General features: G+C 40.7%; 1 protein-coding gene across 1 annotated transcript in view; it reads left to right on the forward strand.

Annotated features, from left to right (window-relative positions):
- The first annotated feature begins 3,064 nt into the window (after positions 1-3,064).
- The window catches only part of ostm1 (osteoclastogenesis associated transmembrane protein 1), a 28,208-nt gene continuing 9,821 nt past the window's right edge, over positions 3,065-21,451 (forward strand). Inside the window, exons 1-2 of the mRNA XM_048531289.2 lie at positions 3,065-3,581; positions 10,987-11,101. Coding sequence (XP_048387246.1) covers positions 3,168-3,581; positions 10,987-11,101 — 529 coding nt within the window. The 5' untranslated portion in view covers positions 3,065-3,167. The remainder of the gene's footprint in view (positions 3,582-10,986; positions 11,102-21,451) is intronic.

Below are 21,451 nucleotides of genomic sequence, written 5' to 3' on the forward strand. Positions count from 1 at the left end.
TATCTACCAGACCCTTGCTCACTCACTTAACATATCCATATCCCTTGCAGTTTGTGACCTCTGTACACTTTGCTCGACTGCTCACCTTAGTGTCATCTGCGAACTTTGACACGCTACACTTGGTCCTCAATTCCAAATCATGTATACAAATGTTAAACAATTGCAGTCCCAATGCTGATCCCCGAGTTACACCACTGGCCACTGATTAACAACCAGAAAAACACCCATTCCCCCCCCTCCCCCCCACTCTTTGCTTTCTGTTAGTTAGCCGATCTTCTAACCATAATAATACATTACCCATGATGCCATGCACCTTTATTTTATGAAGCATCCTTTAGTATGGCACTTGTTGAATGCCTTCTGGAAATCCAGACACACCACATTCACTGGTTCACCACTGTCCATCATGCTTGTAATGTCCTCAAAGAACTCCACTGAATTAGTTAAACATGATCTGCCTCTTGTTAGCCCATGCCTTGTCTGCTTTATGGGACAATTTTATCCAGATGCAGATCTACATAGATCTAAAAACCTTCCAATTCTTCTCGGTCCAAGCTGCAAGCAGTGTTTATACCTGTTTCCACATCAAAGGCTACTCTGGAGTAAATGTTAATATCGTAGCCTACTCAGAACAATGCCAACCCTGCCATTGTGTCTCCGAAACCTACTCGTAACTATGGAAAGATTATAATATTAATTAGCCCTTAGCAACCACCTCAGGATCCAAATAGGTTGCAGACATCAAACAGTTCCTCTAGTATGTACTTTTTAGAAACATATTAAATAGGGCTGCTACCCCCTTTAAGAAACTTACTATCAAAACCACGCTTCCGTGAAACTGCATGAATGAATGTGTAAGAACTGTCAAAACTGGTAGTAGTAAATGAAATCTTATGACCCAACTGCAGTAGATCAGTTTAATATCTCACGTCTTCAGGCACCATCTTTCATCACTGGGCTTACCTCACCAATTTCACCTCCACCGTTGTGGCAACAGCGGATTCTCATGCTAGGTCCTGTGCTCACCCACCTAAAATAAGTAGCGGCCTACTCACAATGAGGTCTGAGCTGGGCCCAGTCATTGCCACCATGAGATCTGCACTGTGATTCATTACCACCACCAATGCCAACCAAGCTCAGGATAAGAGGTAAGAAAAGAGAAAAAGGAAAAGACAAGGAGTCGCAGTAGATGAGCCCTGGTTCGGGAAGCTTACTCTTCACCATCTTGAGGACGGTATATGTATACCACTAATTAGGCCACAGCTGCAGTACTGTCTGCAGTTCTGGTCGGCACATGATAGGAAGGATGTGATTGCACCAGACAGGGTGCAGAAGTGATTCACCAGGAGGTTGGCTGGACTGGAGCTTTTCAACGATTTAGAGAGCTGTAGTTGTTTTGCTTAGAGCAGAGAAGATTGGGGGTTGGCACACCTAACTAAGTTGTACAAAATTATGAGAGGAGTGGATAGGACATTTAAAAAGAAACATTTTCTTTCAGTAAACATTTCCTTTTAAAACTCAGAAACACACATTTATGGTAAAGGGCAGGATGTTTAGAGTGGAATTAAGGAAGAATTTTACTTACCTGGAAGGTGATGGACAGATGGTAGAGGCAGGAATCCTCAAAATGTTTAAGAAGTTATTTTTTCATTATTCCTTCTTTTTTCTTCATTCATGGAATGAGTATAACGCTGCTGTGCCAGCATTTATTGCCCAACCCTAGCTGCTCAGAGGGCAGTTAAGAGTCAACCATATTGCTATGGGTTTGGACTCACATGTACGCCAGACTGAGTAAGGATGGCAGTTTCCTTCCCTCAAGGACATTCGTGAACTAGATAGGTTTTTCCTGACAATCGGCAACCAATCACAGTCACTGTTAAACTCTTAATTCCAGATATTTATTGATATCAAATCCCACCATCTGCCATGGCAGGATTTGAACCCAGGTCCCCAGAATATTCCAGATAACACTGTGTGGAGCTGGAGGAACACAGCAGGCTGGGCAGCATCAGAGGTGCAGGAAAGTTGATGTTCTGAGTTGGGACCCTTTTTCAGAAAACCTGGGTATCTGATTAATAGTCTAGCAATAATACCACTAGGCCTCCCCAATATTTATTTATATGAGCACTGAAACATCACAGAAGGCTAGAGATCATACGAGTTCAGTGCTGGAGTCAGAGATAACACAAGTGGAGCTGGAAGAACACAGCAGGCTAGACAGCCTCAGAGGAGCAGCAAAGCTGACTTTTCGGGTCGGGTACCTTCTTTAGAGCCCCTGTGGAGCAGTGGCTCTGTTTGAATTCTCACCTGCCCCAGATAATTGTCACATGACATATACGAGCAGTTTGAAAGTAAGAGGCTAACAGCCAACTTTTGCAAACTCGGTCTAGAGTAGATAGATCGTGGAGAATAGGAGTTCACCCAACGGGCTGAAGGGCCAGAGATAATGGGAACTGCAGATGCTGGAGATTCCAAGATAATAAAATGTGAGGCTGGATGAACACAGCAGGCCAAGCAGCATCTCAGGAGCACAAAAGCTGACGTTTCGGGCCTAGACCCTTCATCAGAGAGGGGGATGGGGGGAGGGAACTGGAATAAATAGGGAGAGAGGGGGAGGCGGACCGAAGATGGAGAGTAAAGAAGATAGGTGGAGAGGGTGTAGGTGGGGAGGTAGGGAGGGGATAGGTCAGTCCAGGGAAGACGGACAGGTCAAGGAGGTGGGATGAGGTTAGTAGGTAGCTGGGGGTGCGGCTTGGGGTGGGAGGAAGGGATGGGTGAGAGGAAGAACCGGTTAGGGAGGCAGAGACAGGTTGGACTGGTTTTGGGATGCAGTGGGTGGGGGGGAAGAGCTGGGCTGGTTGTGTGGTGCAGTGGGGGGAGGGGATGAACTGGGCTGGTTTGGGGATGCAGTGGGGGAAGGGGAGATTTTGAAACTGGTGAAGTCCACATTGATACCATATGGCTGCAGGGTTCCCAGGCGGAAAGAAGGGCCACTTTCCCTTGCTGGGAATCTGCATTACCCAATGTATCAAACCTTGCGCAGTCTACCCACGTGACATTCCGGGAACCGCAAGGTTCTGACGTCACCGTCATGTGCTCCTCTCGCTCCCCACAAACAAACCGTCGGCAGTGTAATACGCCGGGTGCTTACACTGTGATGGTTGGTGATGACGGGTAGCGGGCTCCTGTGTGTTTTTTTATTGGTTTTTATTAGCGACGGAGCATTCGGCATAACCACCGCTTTTACGCCGGTAGGCGCGGGTTTTCGCAGGGGCGACGATCTATCTCTGGAAAGCCCGGGTCCCCCGTTCGGGTGGGACGTGCCTCGTGAGGGTAGGCCTATGCCCCGCTGGGTGCGGGAAGCCGGTGAACTGCCGCTGCAGCCGGACTGGGACAGCGCCGCCACCTGGTGGATGATTTCGCCGGCGGTGGGCGAAAGCTGTCGGCAGTTGCTGTGGGATTTCGCCCAGAGCAGCGCGTCCCTGGTCAGCTGCGTGGTGAAGAATGCTCGGCCGGTGCGGGTTTGCGAAGAATGCACCTCGCAGTTTCACATCTTGTGGGAGGCATTCGCCAACATTTCAGTACGTTCCGGCGAAGCGAGTGTCTCATCGCCTCAAACTTACACGTCCCATCGCTGTTTTTCTTCCTGACCCTAGTGCACCATATTCACCGTTGCTGCGCGTTCAGTTCCTTAAGAGAAAGAAGTGTGTAGCCCCGAATTTGCTCTCCGCTGCTCCCACCTTCCCGAGTTCTGACGTGGAGCCTTTTCTTCTCCCACGATGCACGTATCATCTGCCACTGAACACGATAGTATTGCGAATTATGAAGGAATTTAAATAGGAAGGCTGTATGTGTAGCAGCAAACCATTAGACAATGTTTGAACGGCTCTGGAAACAATCCCGACTGTCTTCAGAGCTGTGTTCTGAGCAAGGTTTGCTCGATTCAAAACTTTATCTCTGATTATCTTCACATATGCTGCCAGGCCTGCGGAGTTTTTCCCCGCAATTTCTGGTTTTGTCTCATCTACAACGTCCAATGTTCTTTCGGTTTCTATTGACCAACTGTGTTGATCGAATTGACTGCTGAAAGCTTTACCTATTCCATAAGTTTCCTTTAAATTTGATTTCCTATTCTAGTCAGCTTTTGTTTCCCATCTCAATAGTTGTATCCACCAGACCTCTGCAGCCAGTGTAACTTCATCAATACACAATCCTCTTCATCCTTATGCTCAGTAGCTACTGGTTTGGTAATTCCCTAACTGTAAAGAGTCACATCTGTTGCCTTTTAAACCGTTTCTAACATACTCCAGCCTGATAACTATCAGATATATGTGCCCTTTTAGAACTGGGGTCTAGTGCATCACCTGATTTTAATTATCCCAACATAGCTTCAACTCTTCAACTTGGTTCTCTCCCCAAGTTGCTTCACCTCTGCATTAAGATACTATTTAAAACCCACCACTTCCACCAAATCTTTTGTCACTTATGCTAATTTCCCCTTGTGGGCTCAGCATTAAAATTTCTGTGGTAATGTGTTGAATACCTTTAGATGTTTTATTCAGTTAAAACAGCTGTCTAAATGCATAGTTATTGAAGTGACATCAAATTAACTGCTTAAAAATATATTGAGTTCTCAGACTTCCATAAAACATAAAGCTACACATGAAAACGTACAAACTAATCTCAAAAGTTGTGGTGATTCAGGACCCAATGTGGCTATTAATAAACAATTACAAAACAACTTGGTATGATTGTAGTTAAACGACTCTAGTAAAGTGTGGGAAGAGTACCAAGTTGAGTGTCCTAAAGATAAAGTGTGAAGCTGGTGAACACAGCAGGCCAAGCAGCATCTCAGGAGCACAAAAGCTAATAGCCACATTGGGTCCTGAATCCCCACAACTTTTGAGATTAGTTTGTACGTTTTCATGTGTAGCTTTATGTTTTATGGAAGTCTGAGAACTCAATATATTTTTAAGCAGTTAATTTGATGTCACTTCAATAACTATGCATTTAGACAGCTGTTTTAACTGAATAAAACATCTAAAGGTATTCAACACATTCGACCCTTCATCAGAGAGGGTCCAGGCCCGAAACGTCAGCTTTTGTGCTCCTGAGAAGCTGCTTGGCCTGCTGTGTTCATCCAGCTTCACACTTTGTTATCTTGGATTCTCCAGCATCTGCAGTTCCCATTATCTGAGTGTTCCAAAGCTTGTTTTGGGATTGTTGCATCATTTTCACTTGACACAAAGTTAGGAAGGATTGAAGTAGGAAGTCTCCAAATTACACAATGTGGAGCTGATTTGGTGATAAAATTTGTGAGCTAGTGTAGGCATGACAAAATCTTGCATTTTGTAGCAGTGTCAGCATACTGTAAAGGTAAAGAAGCATAATCTCTTGATTTGGTGCAATATATTATTTTAAATGTTAGGTGACCAGAAGCTTCGTCAGAGGGAGCTTTTAAGGGGTATCTTAAAGGAGAAAAGAGAAGTAGGAAAGAAAAGTACTGCTTGCAGGAAGGAAATAACAAGTAATATTCAACAGAAACAAAACCCATTCTCTCAATGTAATAGTCAGTTAATCATGAGTCGTTACAAGCAAATGTGATAGCCATTCTGTACATGAGTTCCAATAATTATTGTTGAGAAAAAGACCTGATGAGGTGATTTTATAGAAGTACATAAATACTATAAAATAGGTTAATTTGGAATATGGTTTTAAATTAGATTTAAAATGTAAGTTAGTACTACAGCTCAATGGAACTTGACTGCATGGAATACTAACTTTAATTTTTGTTTTGCTTTTTAATTACAAAAGAACAATTAATTTCAGGTGTAGGAAGAATAGATTAAAAATTTTGAGAAAGCCACTGCATAATTGCGTTTCAGTAATGAATTAAAATACTTGATAGAAATTCAAAATGGTGTGTATTTTCCAACAACTTGGATCTGACACTGAGCTGTTATTTAAGATAATTTAATTTAGTGTATATGTTTCATGTTTTTAAACATTTTTCTCTCCACGTAAGCTGGTTTTGTACTCTGGAAAGGAACTTCTATAATTATTGCTGTGATGTTTAGACTATGTTGATAAACGCATGTTGTATATTTCTAGGATGAGCTGTATTTCTCCAAAGTTCTCAATATTTTCTTGTGAGAGTTTAGTTGTTTTTTGTGGTAGTAAGAGAAGAGCAGAGCAGACTCATGCAACCTATCAACATGGTGTCTTGTTCTGAAATCTGGTCTTTTTATTATCTATGCACCCCTCCAGTTGTACTAAACCTTACAATGTATGATTACAAATACATTTTGTATTGAAAAACTAATGATTTTTGGTGCAGCAACTACTCACTTATTGTGTGTCATAGTGGTTAGCACTGCTGTCTCACTGTGCCAATGACCTGGGTTTGATTCCACCCTTGGGTGACTGTCTGGAGTTTGCACGTTCCCCCAGTGTCTGCGTCCTCCAGATGCCCCAGTTTCCTCCCACGGTCCAAAGATGTGCAGGCTAGATGGATTGGCCGTCCTAAATTGTCCATAGTGTTCAAGAATGTGTAGAATAGATGGTTTATGGGGGGATGGGTCTGGGTGGGATGCTTTGAGAGTCAGTGCAGACTTGTTGGGCCAAAAGGCCTCTTTCCACACCTTCAGAATTCTCTGATCTAAATTTAGTGATTTGTCTTGTGAAGAATCTGTGGGCTTTGAGTTGTTCTGAGGTTCTATTAAATCAGTTTCACTTTAATTTTTTTGCTTCACTGTTAGCTATAGTGCTTAACATTTATTATTTAAAGATCAATATCTGCTGCTGATTTAGTTGCTGTAATTCCTTAAATTAGTTTAAAGTCAGTTTTTTGCTAGAAATTGACGGTAGTGTCCACTGATCACTCACATGCCTTTGAGTCAGTGTCCTAGGTTTGACCCCCACTCCAGGGCTTGAGCACAAAAATCAACAATAAAGCTTCAGTTGAGTACTGTGGGAGCACTGCATTGTTATGGGTGCTGTCTTTTGGATAAGATGTATAACTAGGGTACCATCTGCCGTGTAATGTGTATGTAAAGAACCAAGGGGTAATTTCAAAAGTTGGAAAGTTTTGTTTTTCTTGGTACCTTCACAGTAACCATAACTGGTCACTGTCACATTACTGATGGTCGTATTTGTTCATGTTAACTTTGGTTTTCCACATTGCAAAAATGACTGCATTTCAAAAATATGAATAGGCTCTAAAATGACTCAGATTTTTGGTATTTGTAAAAATGATATAAATGCAAGGTCTTCTTTCCCTTCTTGTATCCTTTCTCCACCTCCCTGCTTTCCTTGCTTCATTTCTATGCTACGTCTGTTCGTGAACATTTCTATTTTGCTTTGCTTTTTTTGCCATTGGAGAATTTATGTTGAAAGATGTCACTGTTTTTAGCACACTTTTTTAGTTGTTTACCAAGGTTAATTAAAAATACACGTTGAGTTGTAATTTAGCAAGACTGTCAAATAATGTTATGAGCAACTCGCACTCCTGTCACTGGTGGGCTTTGTAACTCCGGTGTGCCTGGATTGTCGGGAGAGGTGGATACTGAGTTCACAGACTGGACACTCGTTGAGCAAAGTACCCAATCTTGACAGGTGTTGAGCTTCTTGAATGCTGCAACTTCATTCATAAGAGTAGTATGATTACCAAATGATTTCTGTTGGGTTGGGAGCTGAGCCTTTTTGCTTAAGAACACTTAGCACCCTGCCCAGCTGTTGTAAACTTGATACAGTTGGTCTAGCAGAGTCTAATCAGCACTGACCTCTTAAAATTTGTCCTACTCCACTGCCATACCCCCATTTTCCTGTCCAATTAAAATGCCCTGCCTTGTTCCACTTGTAACTACACACCTCCAACAGATCATTGTTTAGCTGCACCTGCCTCATTACTGTCAGTTCGTTAATGGTCTATCTTGTCTTCATTTATGTGCAGACCCTTGGTAACATCATCAGAAAACATGGGACCAGCTTTCTCACACTGCCAAACTCTACCTCTGTACTTCTAATCTAACCACCTTATTACTTCTTCATTGTCATGCAGTTTGGCCAACTGCTAATTTCAGAGTATTTCACTTTTCTCCAATTGACTTATTGGGATAACTGAATCCCTAATCTCTGACAGTAACTTTGTACTTTTCCTGTTAATTCCCATCCTCTCTTATTGAATCAGATTTGTTTTAAAATATTCTCACCAATTCAACCCTGAAACCTAGACCTAGCTGCTTTTGAAACTCTTGCCCTTGCCTTCGTCCCTTTTGAATTTGACTTTCAATATTGTCATCTAGTCTCTAGAATTCCATCGTCCTTAAATGCCAGCTCATCTGAAATGGGTCTATTTTATTTTACCCTTTTTAAATATTTATTCAGAGGATATTGGCATCTCTGGCTAGGTCAGCATTTATTGTTTGTTCCTAATTCTTCTGGAAGGCTGTGTAGTGCAGTCCTCTTGAACTTCTGCAATCCATGGGGTTACTACACCCACATTGCTGTTAGGTGTAGAGTTCCAAGACCATGTAACAGTGAAAGAATGGTGATACAATTCAGGATATACCCCATGCTTAAAAGGATGCTGCCACCTGTGAGTTCTCCTGTTTCTTTGCTTGCTTTGTCTTAATTCATGTTATAGAGCGTCGAACAATGCTGCATTCCTTAAACTGGCACCTTGCAGTGCTGATGTGCTTGTCATTGACAAGGAGCGGTTAAATGAAAAGAAAATCCCTGATATTCACCATTATAAGTAACAAATAACTATTTAATTAACCTTAACTGTGAACAAATTAACAGCTACTGACAAACTGAACAATTTCCCTGTTGCACCCACTCCCCGCCTGCCCCAACTCAACTATTCCCTAATTGAACAAAATTCTACTGGTATGCTATCCCAATAAACACAAGTCTCACTTGCTGCCCAAGTAGCAAGAAAAAAAATTAAAACTTGGTCTCTCTAAAATTTATGCAAAATGTGCCTGCTGGAATGCTCTGGCTTCTCTCCTGTCTCTGATGTGTTAAATGCCTTTCTTCTGCTGATCTTGTTGTCAGGGATGTTTTCTTTATGAAGACTCTTAGTTAGAAGTGCTGTGGTACCTTTTTATGGATAAGATGGTGCTTTCTGAGTGAGCTTAGCAATTTCTTGGGAGAACTAGGTGCTCATTTCTCAGATGGTGGTTTGTGCTTTTTTTCCCCAAGAACTCTATCCTTATACCTTGAATGACATACCAATTTTCTTATAATAACACTGGCCTGAGGATGTCAAAACTATCAGATTTGAATTCATTTGGCTTTCAGTCACTGAATGTCTGGTTTAAATTAATTGGCAGATTCCAACCAGTTGCCAAAACTCAAAACAAGCCTGAGGTTTTCAAGCTCACAACCAATTTCTACATGTTTCCATTTTAGTACTGGCTGTACATCTTCAGCTACATTCAGTCACTTTTTTCTGTATAAATCTGTAAAGTTAGAAAAGCACTTGTCTCTTAAAGGAACCCCACACACTCTATACAACTATGTAACAGTGGCCAATTTCCTGGAGTAGCACTAAATCTCAGAAACCTGAGTCAGAAGTGAGTATGCTGCCACTGAGCTATAATTAACACTAATTTCAGTCCTGATTTTATTTGTTGTTTTTGAGACTTGAAGTCTTTGGAACAACCTATGATTTAAAAAAAATGTTCACAATAATTTGCGGTGGTTTAGATGAGGTTAATAATATAACAGTACGTTGGAATTGCTGAACCCACTCCCAATCTCTTATGTTGAAAGGATGGTTATTGATGAAGCAGCGAAGAACTTTAGATGGAGAAAGCTGTTTAGGAGGGGCTCATTCATTCTTCTGGAACATTGGATTGTTGCCGTTGATTAAATCCAAAGATCTTCCTCTGCCATTTACTGACTTTGTTTCTTGCCCGATTCCAATTTGCATGGCTTTTGAGTTTCTTGGTGTATTTGATATGAAAGAAGCATTCAATCAAGGGCAGGATATAGTGTAAGATAATGAAATCTGAGATGCTGCTGGGCCTGCTGTGTTCATCCAGCCTCACATTTCATTATCTTGGATTCTCCAGTATCTGCAGCTCCCATTATCACAGGATATAGTGTCTTTTTTTTTTTTGTTTTTGGTCACTTAAAATCCCTGTGGTTTAAATTTTCATTTTTGGTGTCATTCTGCTTTTCTCTATAAAGCTGGTACCAACATCTGTCCTGATTTTGGCATTGCCTTGGAACAAATTCACTATATTAGAGGTACTTTTGGAAATGCATGACAATACTGCTGAGGTTTAAAATGTCACCTTTGTAAAAACAAAAGTGGTAAGTGGCTCTCATCTTTGCTGGCTGCAGATCACTTTCTAAATGGTGCAAATGCAACTTTTTGGTTCTGTCAAGCTGTCTGTTACTTAGGATGAATTTTACGAATGCTTGGGTAGTTTTAGCAAAATGTTGTTGAACTGAAATGTTAACTTTGTTCATCTCCACTGATGTTGACTGACTTGCTGATCACCTCAAACATCTGCATTATTTTGCTTTTGCCGAGACAATTTGGACAATTCTAGAACGCAAATGTCCCATTTTACAAGGGCAGGAAGTAAAGTTTGAGGGCTTGCACAGTACTGTGAAATCGGTTATGTATCTTATGATATACATGTTGCAATAACTATTTTGTGGCTGTATGGAGTTAGTTATCTAGAATTACACATGTATGTTTGCAGTGCTTTCTTTATAGGCAAGCCTCCTTGTCTACTGGTGCTTTTGGAGCTTTGGGTTGGACATTGCCATTTGCATTTCTACACAATCAGATTTGAGTTCTGTTTGATATTCCTGTCTGCTAAGAGTACAGAAAGAAATGATCTTTGCTTGGGTTTAGTAACCAGTATTGGCCATTCCCTTGTATTAAACTCGTGCATGTTGTGTCTGTTTTATTGCTGTAGCTATTTTTGTTAACTTTCCAATCTTCTTCATGTTTTTTTTATATAGAAAAATTCAGGGAATGTCAGCTGTTCAAAACAACTTTTGCGATCAGACCGTTTGCAACTAGTCTTGAACATGAATAACTATCTGGAAAAGATTTGGACTGACTCCATGTGTGATGGTATGTTTGTTCACTTTAACTTCCTAAGTTGGTTTATTTTAAAATTATTTAATTTGATCTATTATAATTTTATAGCTACTCCATCTGTGCCTTTTACAAAATAACACTTTTTGGTTTCCTGATGTATACAACTGAATCATGTACTATGAAAGGCATGGATTGAGAAGTTTGAGTTTTGTTCACTTTGGCTGCCAACCCACGTATTTACTGGATGTCCAAAATTTGACAACTTACCTTAAAAGAATGGGAGCAGCTTAGAGTAAAGTTTAAATGGGAGCCAGAAATGCGTGTTTTTGTTTAAGGTGAATCTTGTCCCATGTTAACCATTGCACTTCAGACAAATTACAGTACAGGAAAGTAGTTTTTAAAACAAAAAATGAGCTGTTCTCCAGATTAATTCCATTAAATGTTCTTCTGCTTCTCCATTTTGTGAAACGTTACAGGCTGTTTTGTCTTGTACTCAAGTCTGTGATTGCAACCATACTACAATTAATTCAAAACAATCTCTGTGGAAATTGGACTAATCATTGAATTAACATGACATTTGCAATACCAAGAATTGGGGATGAATGGTGTTATTTACTGATTTGGTGTGCATCTCAACCTCTGAACCATTGTCACCCCTTTATTTTGTGTTGCGGTCCATGGACATCTCTTCCTGTATGGCAGGGGTGAGGTTTGGGCAACAGTTTCTATTATGCAGTTTTGTTTAGATTGAGTTTTTTTATGTGAGAAGGAACAGTTTGTTGCTGATCTCATTTTGCGCTATTCATAGGCTATCTAGCAATGATCTGTTGCTTGGCCGCACTTATTTTTGTCTTCCTTTCACCCTATAATGTCTTTGAACTTGGGCCAATTGCATAAATTCTGATTTTTATATATCAACTATTGTATGGGGTTACTAATAAAGTACTTTAGGTTTGATGTGCAGCTGCTTTCTGCTTCAGCAGTAAAACTTTTTAATGGCGTTATTTGTGAATCTTTTAACATTACACTTGGTTTCTAACACATTTGGTTTCGGAGCTGTATTTGCAGATGGTGCAGTCATCTTTGATTTGATTTTATTGCAGTCACTTGTACAGACTATTGAAAAGCTCTTGTTTCGTGAGCAGTACAGGCAGATCACAGCAAACGCGGACATACAGATCATACGGTGTTTAGACAGAGTGAGTCATACAAGGATACAGCTGCATAGGAGGTGCCCAAAGCATGATCAATGTTATTTGAAGTTAGAGATCCACTCTGTGCGTGTGTGTGTGTGTGCGCGCGCGGTTCTTGCCGCAGCAACGAGAATTGAACGCATCCTTGCACGGCACCAGTTTTGAGGATTATCATGGGAGGGGTGTTGTCCGTTTTTACTGCAGCCCATGGGTCAAGAAGCTGAGGATCCAGTTGTGGGAGGTGGAGTTGAGACCTCGGCTTTTCTTTTAGTGTAACTGATACATGTAGTAAATACCAGTGCCCGGAAAGAGTTTGCACATCTTGGTGTGCTTTTGAGGAAGTGATAGTTTTACAGTAATCCAATGGGATTTTGGGAGGAGTAATTAAGTTTTCATCTTTGTTTCTGAAACAGCTCCCAATGTGGCTTTGTTTGACCAATTGAAGCTGTGCACTGCTTTTGTATTTTGAGATTGCAAATTGTTGCTTGGTGTCCTGCTGTTAAATATACTTTCTTTCCTGTTCCCTTAAAAGTCTAGAATACATCATACAGAAATGAGAATATTCAGTCCTACCATTTCATGTTGGTGTTTATGCTCCGTTTTGAGCCACCTCCCCATCCTTTGCAGTGATAGACTTACAAGACAGCTTTCCGTTTCATTTTCCTCATGTTTACCCAGTTTTATCTTAAATACATCAATGCTGTTCACTGTAGCTACTCAGTATTTCACATGATCAACAGTTATTTTACATAGATGTTCTGCTGAGTAAATTGGATTTTCTTGGTGACTGTCTTTTGTGATGGTTTTTAGTTTATCCTGCTGAAGAGGAATAATTCTCCTTGTACCCACTTTATCAAAACCTTTCCAATTTTAGAAACCATTATTGTGTCACCCCTCTGCCTATTAGTGCTTTCAAGATATAAGCACCTACATTTCTTGTATCATCCTTGTATATGTTCCTTGTATTTTACGAAGTGAATCTATCACTTTTTTTTAGCAAAATGGTAAACAGAACTGTTCAGTGCAAAGCGCTGAATCTTGGTTAAATCTCTTTCAGCGCTTCATACTCTTCAATTCTATTCCTCCTAGAATTAAAACTATCATTGCTTTTACTTTAGGTTAAAAATCCTACAAAAGTAAACTAAACTGTTTTAATGTTTTGGTGTATTTGTATTTAGTTCTTCTGTGCCTCTTCCCCACCTAGACTTGCACTTTCCAAGTGATCTACCCAACTGAATGCACTACTACCCCGTTTCCTTTTAATATAAGGGTTAGATATAAAGGATGAACATTCACAACCTTATCTTAGCTAGTAGAACTGTGTAGGGTATGGTCCTAAAGTAGCTTTCCTGATTTATTGTTGGAAGCATTTAGTTACATAGTCATACAGCATGGAAACAGACTTTCAGTGCAAGCAGCCCATGCTGAACGTTATTCCAAACTTAACTAGTCCTACCTGCCTGCTGCTGGTCCATATCACTCCAAACCTGTAATTCTCCAAGTATCTTAATTGTATCCACATCCACCGCTTCCTCACGAAGTTCATTCCACACGCGGAAGACCCTCTTAAAAAGAAAATAAATTTCCTCATTTTTAAAAAAACTTCTCTCCTTAATGTGCTGCTGGTCCTGGAATTCCCCATCCTAGGGAAAAGACAACTACCATCAACTATCTATTCCTCTTATTATCTTAAACTTCTATCAGTGGTCCCTCAACCTCTTGTGCTCCAGTGGAAAAATAGATCCAGCCAATCCAGCCTCTCCTCCTAACTTAAACCTTCCATACTGATAATATCTCTCCTGTAACTGGGCAACCATAACTGGCCACAGTATTCCAGAAGAGGCCTTGCTAATGTCCTGTACAACCTCAATGACTTACCAATTCAGAGGGCTGAATAATGAAGGCAAGCATGCTAACCACACTGTCTATATGTGACACAAACTTCAAAGAATTGTGCACCTGCACCGCTAAGCCCCTATGTTCTACAATGCTACACAAGGCTGTAACATTAATTGTGTAAACCCTACCCTTTGTTATACCTAAATGCAATAGCTCACATTTATCTAGATTGAACTCCATCTGCCATTTTTCAGCCTATTGACCCATTTGATCAAGATCCCTTTGTACTCTTAGAAAACCTTGTTCACTGTCTACTATGCCACCAATTTTGGTGTTATTTGCAAATTTAGTAACTGTGCCTTCTATATTCTCGTCCAATCATTTATATAAATGACAAACAAGAGGACCCAGAACCGATCCCTATGGAACACCTCTGATCACAGGCCTCCAGCCCAAAAAGCAACCTTCCACCATTATTCTGCCTCTTGCTGTTAATATTCTGATACTACTAAAATAGAGATGATTGAGAAATTCTCCATTTTATCTAGCTTTAAATCATGGGGATTAATTTTGAGCACGTAATTTGAAAGGTTTCTGTGTCTTGTTTATGGGGTTGTAAACCATTTAAATTTACAAATGGATAAGAATTGCTTCCATGACTCTTGCAAAAGTAGAATTTCTTTTGATATTTCTTTTCAACAGCTCTTGTACTAATGGTATTTAAAATTCATAACCAGGTTCACATTAATGTGGAAATTGTTCTCAAATTTTCTTTTGCAGTATGTGAAAGCAGGGGTCAAATAGGTTGCATACAGTGCCTTTCAAGTTGAGACTTAGGGCACTTAGCACAACACTAACACTTTTGTTGCATTCAGTATGCAATGTTTTTTTGTTTAAGTACCACAGTGGCTTTGCTGGAATGTCCCGATATTAGTTTTAGGATGAATGTCCACAAAGTTTGCTTTCCTTTTGCTGAAAGAATATCGGAAGCTGATAGTGCCATGCAAACACTTAAATGCAAGGTTTTGCAAGATATCCTTGTGCCACTTATTGAATTTTGTTCAGATTGTGGCTTGCATAAATGTACAAGTCAGGGATAGGCTATTTGGTCTCTGTAGCCTGCTTCACCATGTTAAGTTTTTGTGGCTGATTTTTGATTGTAACCTCAACTCCACATTAACACCTAACCCAAACTTTTCACACTCCAATCTGATGCTCATTGTCACCAAATGACCTCTGTGATTTAAGATCATGATTCTTCTTTGCCAGTATCCAGTTAAAGATAGTGTGATTTGGACATCATAATAAAGAGCTCTAATCCTGTATAATGGTTTCATGTGCTTTAACATAACCTTGCTTTGTGGAAAATGAACTGAGATATTTGAGGCACAATTTAAAATGAACACCTGAAATATTTTGAAAAAGACCTGGGTGAGCAAGTCAAAACTTACTCAAAAAGCTGTACGTTTTGAGTTGTGGGAAATGAGTAATATTGCCAATTTTTCATCCCCTGTCTCGCCACGTGCGCCCCCTCCCCCCTCCCTCGCGCGTGCCCCCCTTTCCATTCTGAGAATTCTAGAATTGTTAATATAGCCCTGCTTTCTAGGGCAGAGTTCACCATCCAAAAACTGAGCAACTTGCTCTTCCTTTCGCTCTCCCCCATGAAACCATTTGAGGTCAGGGAATGGGCCTGCTGTGTCATTAGTCAAAATGACTGACTACTTTTTAATTAAATTACATTATCTTCGTCTTTGTCATCTGTACTGTGGAAATCAATGCCAAATTAGATAACTTTGATTGTTCAGAATCTCGTTTTAAAATGTAGTAATATGAGCAACCTGAAGGATTCTAGTTTTTGGTTGGCAAGAGTGGAACAGTTAAAGATATATTAAGCATTAAAGACCCCTATCACTTTGGGATAGGAGATACACACTTAGAATGAGAATCTTTCCATGTAGAGTGATCAAGGAGACATGATTCAAACAATAAAGGGCATTAAGTATCTTGCAGCATTTCTTTCCGATGAATATCACAGTGAGTTCTTGAAATAGTTTAGACCAGCAGAGTGCTGTTATCTTTCATAGGAAAAATGGTAGGAGCCTGTTGATGAAGCTAAGTGGAGTTCGCTACCAGCAACAGTTGCTTAAGTATTTTCCTTTAAACTGCACTATATTTCATATTCAGAGGTTCAGTAGTATAGTGGGTGTGTCCTTTTGCTAGTATACAAAAGATTTAGATTAATGATCTGGAGCAGCTGGGGAATTTGAATTCAATTAATTAAATCTAGTGGAATAAAAAGCTGGCAGCTGTCCCGTAGCTTGCCGGATCATCATAAAATTCTATTTGGTTTGTTAATATAGTCTCGTAGGAAAAAAGTCTCTTTACTCAGTTTGTGGCAATGTGATTAACTGTAGACTTCCCTTTGAAATTAAGTTAACATTTGTATCAGTCTCAATCTGCTGGTTTAAAAAAAACTGGCAACCAAATGAATGACCCAACATTGATTTAGGCAATAAACCAGTGAATGTACATCTAGACCATTTGACACTGCAAGTACCTTCTAACTAACATCTGGGAATTCGTGCTAAAAATGAGTGCTCTGTCCTAGAAAATTTATGAAGCAAAACTCTGTAGGTGTACACACAATCACATCTTTCAGTCAACATCTCTGCTTCTTCCCATCAACGTCACTGTCTGACTAATTTCTATCCTGGGTTACGACTTACAGTTAGGAAGGAATGGCCGTGGTACAGTGACTCCAGACCAGGTAGGGTTCTATCTTATCAAATAGGGGAAAAGAGATTTTTCCCCCCCCCTCAAGATTTACCATGAACTGTTCTTAAATACTGTTTCATGTTGAATATTACTTTGAAAATCTCCAGAGTACTTTTTGTATACTTGCATCATTCTGTTCTTTATCCATGCCAATTGTTGAAAAGGGACAGGTAGCAGCTCTGTTGGCCAAATTGGTCAAGCTTGGGGATCTAGGTGTCAGACTGGCATTGTCACAGTGGCAGCTAGAACCGACAGGGTTTTTTCTGCGTTGATGTGGAAGGGTGGTGAGAGAGTTTGGGGAAACAGCAGAAGATGACTTGACTTGAACTTATTCTTGCCAATCTACTTGTCATTGTTTACATAGTAAGATTTGCATTGGTATGAGTGACCAATACACAATTCCTGTTGAAACAATATCTTGTTTTTGCACCAGACCATCTAACATATTGTGCTTTGGGGTAGATCAGAACGGATATACAAGCCTAAAATGCGTGGTTCTTTGGGCCATCAATTGACTATATTCCACCACAACCTGACATCATGGCTTAGGATATGCCTTCTGCCATCATTACCAAAAGGCCAAAGGACCACTTCTAGTACAAAGCATGTAAAAGAACCTTTTATGACCACTGCCAGGCACTTAAAGTTGGTAACTATAGGCGTGAGGCTGGAAAAGCACAGCAGGTCAGACAGCATCATAGGTGCGGGAAAGTCAGCATTTCGTGCTGAAACCCTTCAGGACAGTCGGCCTGAAACGTTGACTTTCCTGCTTCTCTGCTGTCCTTTTCCAGCCTCTCGCCTATAGACTCCGCCTTCCAGCATCTGCAGTCTTTATTGTCCTCAAGTCACCTGAAATTGAGATACCAACTTGAAGCTGTAATGTTTATTGTCTGGATGCTAAACTGAGGAAGCACCGTACTATAGACACTGCAAAGCAGTTCCATCACCACCAGATCAGAGCTGCAGTCCTGACACATTCAAGTTTTAACTGATGGCCAATTAAACAGCTAAATGGAGGGTGATGCTCCATGAATAACCCCATCTTCAATGAAGGCACAGCTCAGGTGTTAGTGCCATACAAGGCAGAATCACTTCCTGCAAACTTTTAGCAAAAGTGCCAAGTGGATGATCCATTTCTGCATACCTCAAGTCAGTTTTTGGTGAATTTTATTTTCTCCATGTTTTTATGCATTGGTGGGATGTGAATGTTGGCTGGTCGGCATTTATTGACTGTCCATGGTTACTCTTGAAGATCATCGTGAGCTGCTTTCTTGAACTGCAGTAGTCTGCTAACTAATGTTTGAAGGCTCTGTATGAAACAAACGAAGTGATTACACCAAAAGCTGAAATGGGTGTCCGCACATTCATAGAAGCAGGCTGGAATTTCAGCTGCTGCAACTGGCTGCAAGTAGAGACTACGGATGCATTGTGAATGTCACCACGCTCTGCGCATAGTGACATGAGACTCTGCATCTGTATATGCACAAGTGGCACCCACTGACTGCTGCTGGAGGAAGGCTTGAAGAGATGGGGTGAGGCTGAGCTTTTTCTTTCCAGTAGCTCTGCACCATCTCAGTACCTAGTTGTCCCTCACAATGGTTGAATTGCAAGCACGCAAAATGCCACAATGTTTTAAATCTTGTGCAGTGCAAGTGCTGGTAGTGGACATTTCCTTGTTTGTCAGATCAATGGAAGGACCAGGTGGCTCACAGGGATGGGAAGGCAAAAATGTTACGGTACTATCACTGGACTAGATATCAAGAGACCCAGGTACTGTCCTGGGACTTGGGTTGGAACCCCACCAAGGCAGATTTAAATTCAATGAAAGAAAACCTGGAATTAAGAGTAATGATGACCACTAAACCACTGTCAATTGTTGAAAAAAACCCACTCTGTTCACTAATGCCCTGCATTAGTGCTGTCCTTACCCGCTATGGCCTACATGTGATTCCAGACAGAGAGTAATCTGATTGGTTTGTATTGGGTTTCCAAAAAAGCCTGGCAAGCCATTCAGTTGTAACAATTGCTAAGGGCCTCAAAAAGGGAATGAAACTGGACTTTACCTGAGCACTAGAGACAACAGTTTCAAATGGTCTTGTCCAAACTACTGACTCACCATCCTGACTTGGAACTGTCACTGGGTCAAAATCCTAAACCCCATTCCTGACAGTATTCACTGCAGCAATTCAAGCAGACAGCTCACTACAACCTCTGGGGGCAAATAGGGATGGGCAACAAATGCTGGCCCAACCACTGCACCCACATCCCGTGCGTGAATTAAAAGATGTTGAATAAACAGTTACAGCCAACAAAACTTTAAATTGAAATCATGGATAATGTTCCTGGCAGCTGCTTTTTCATTGCTTTCCAGTTATGTATCCCTGCAAGCTGTGCCACTTAGTGTTGGTATTCATAATAAATGCAGACTAAAGCACAGTCCTGGAGCTGTGATCCAAGCTGGGTCAAACTGTTCCAGTACAGCTGTGAACTGGAATCTACGTAGCAAAAAGGAGTTGTTTTTTTTAAGAAAGCCTTGTCCAGAGAAACAGGTCAAATTTGATCCAATCAATTATCAACTTAACTGTCTGTAACTAAATTGATTAAAATAATCATCTTCAGTGCTAGCAAGTGGCACTTACACAGCAGTAACCTGATCAATGATGCTTATTTTGCTTTTTAATGTGATCTGCAAAGTCTTCGTCCAAAAATAGAACAAAGCTGAATTCCAGAGGTGAGATGAGTGTGACTGCCCTTGACATAAGAGCAGAGTTTCACAAAATGTGCCATCAAGGAAGCTTTATAAAATTGAAATCAACAGAAATCGGGCAAGACTCTAATGACTGAAGTCACAATCAGCAGAAGGAAAGATGGTTTTGGCTGTTGGAAGCTAACCATTTCAGTCCGAGTACGTTGTGGCAAGAATTCCTTTAGGTTGTATTCTGGGCCCAACCATTTTCAATTGCTTTACCAGAGACCTTCCCTCCATCTCAAACTCAAGTCGGAATTCTTGTTTGATAAGTGTTCACTACCTTTTGCAACTCCTTGGATCAAGGATGTGAATTTGCTATAGCCACGTTTGTGAATGACAAAAATAGGTAGAAAAGCAAGTGGTGAGTCTGCAGAAGAATCTAGACAGTAGTGAATTTGTAAAAACTTGGCAGATGGAGTAAAATGGTGAGGTTATGCACTTTGGTGGGAAGGATAGAGAAGTTGAATATTACTCAAAGGGAGAAAGATTGCATAAAGCTTCAGAGCAGAGGGCGTTGGAGTCTTCCATGAATCTCAAAATCTAGCATCTAAGTTCTGAGTAATGGGGAAGACAAATGGAATGTTGAACTTTAACTTCAAAAGGAGTGGAATATAAAATGAGGTTTTGTTTAAAACTATATAAGCCACTAGTCACTGTACAGCTGGAATACCACGAAGAGTTGTGTACCCCTTGCCCACGGAGAGATGTACTGGTGTTGGAAACAATCCAGAGAAGGTTCACTAAGATGATAGCAGGTTTGGAGGGACCCTGTTAAGAGAAGAGGTTGAGTAGTATTGGCCTGTAATCTGTGGAATAGAGAAGAATGAAAGATTCTTTATTGAAATATAAAAGATTTTTAGTGAACTTAATCGGATAGATACAGAAAAGTTGTTTTCCTCCTTTGTGGGAGAGCCAGGGACCAGAGGGTATAATCTCACTATTTGTTTGCTCAGATGAACAGGCATTTCTTTCTGTGGGGTTCAGAATATGTGGGTTTTTTTAACATGGGGCTTGATCATTAAGGTATTTTCAAGGCTGAGTTTGTGTTGCTTTTGTTTTCTAATCAGAATCAGGGTTGTGGGGGAAAAGGGCAGGAAAGTGGAGTTGATTATCTGATCAGGTATGATCTTATTGGTCGTATAGATAGACTCTGGCCTACATCTGTTCCAATGTCTTATGGTCCTTAGATTATGACTGTGCAGCAAGACTTGGGCAATATTCAGACTTGATATGTGGCAAAGTATATTCATGCCAAGCAAATGCTATGTAATAACCATCTGCAAGGGAGTCTTGACATTTAGCCTTAACATTGTTGACATTACCAGTGAAGAATCTCCTGCCATCAAAATATTGGTTGTCACCATTGACCAATAACTTCACTGGCTTCACCCATAAATACTGTGGCTACAAGAACAGATCAGAGGCTGAATATTCTCTGGCAGGTGACTCTCCCATCTACAGAAGCTTGCTTAAATGAGTGTGGCTCCAATAACAATTGACTTTTGATATCATCCAGGATGAAACAGCCTGTTTGACATTCCACCGAAGGACATAGACCACTACTGCCTTCGCCACCCGTGCACTTTGTGCTGTGTTTCCACTACAAAATGCACCTCAAAGCAGCTTCAGTGGCACTTTGCAAAACCATGACCATTATCACCTAAATAACAAGGGCAGTGGGTGCATGACTAGTACAAGCCTCCATCTGAACTCACGCCCAAATTGACTTGGAAATATATTGATTCCTTATTTATTTCTTGGTCAGAATCCTGTACCTCCCAGTTCATAGAATTGTAGTGGCTCACCAACACTACTTCTCTCCAGGGC

This window comes from Stegostoma tigrinum, chromosome 4 (genome assembly GCF_030684315.1).
Source record: "Stegostoma tigrinum isolate sSteTig4 chromosome 4, sSteTig4.hap1, whole genome shotgun sequence".
In the NCBI taxonomy this organism is placed as follows: domain Eukaryota; kingdom Metazoa; phylum Chordata; class Chondrichthyes; order Orectolobiformes; family Stegostomatidae; genus Stegostoma; species Stegostoma tigrinum.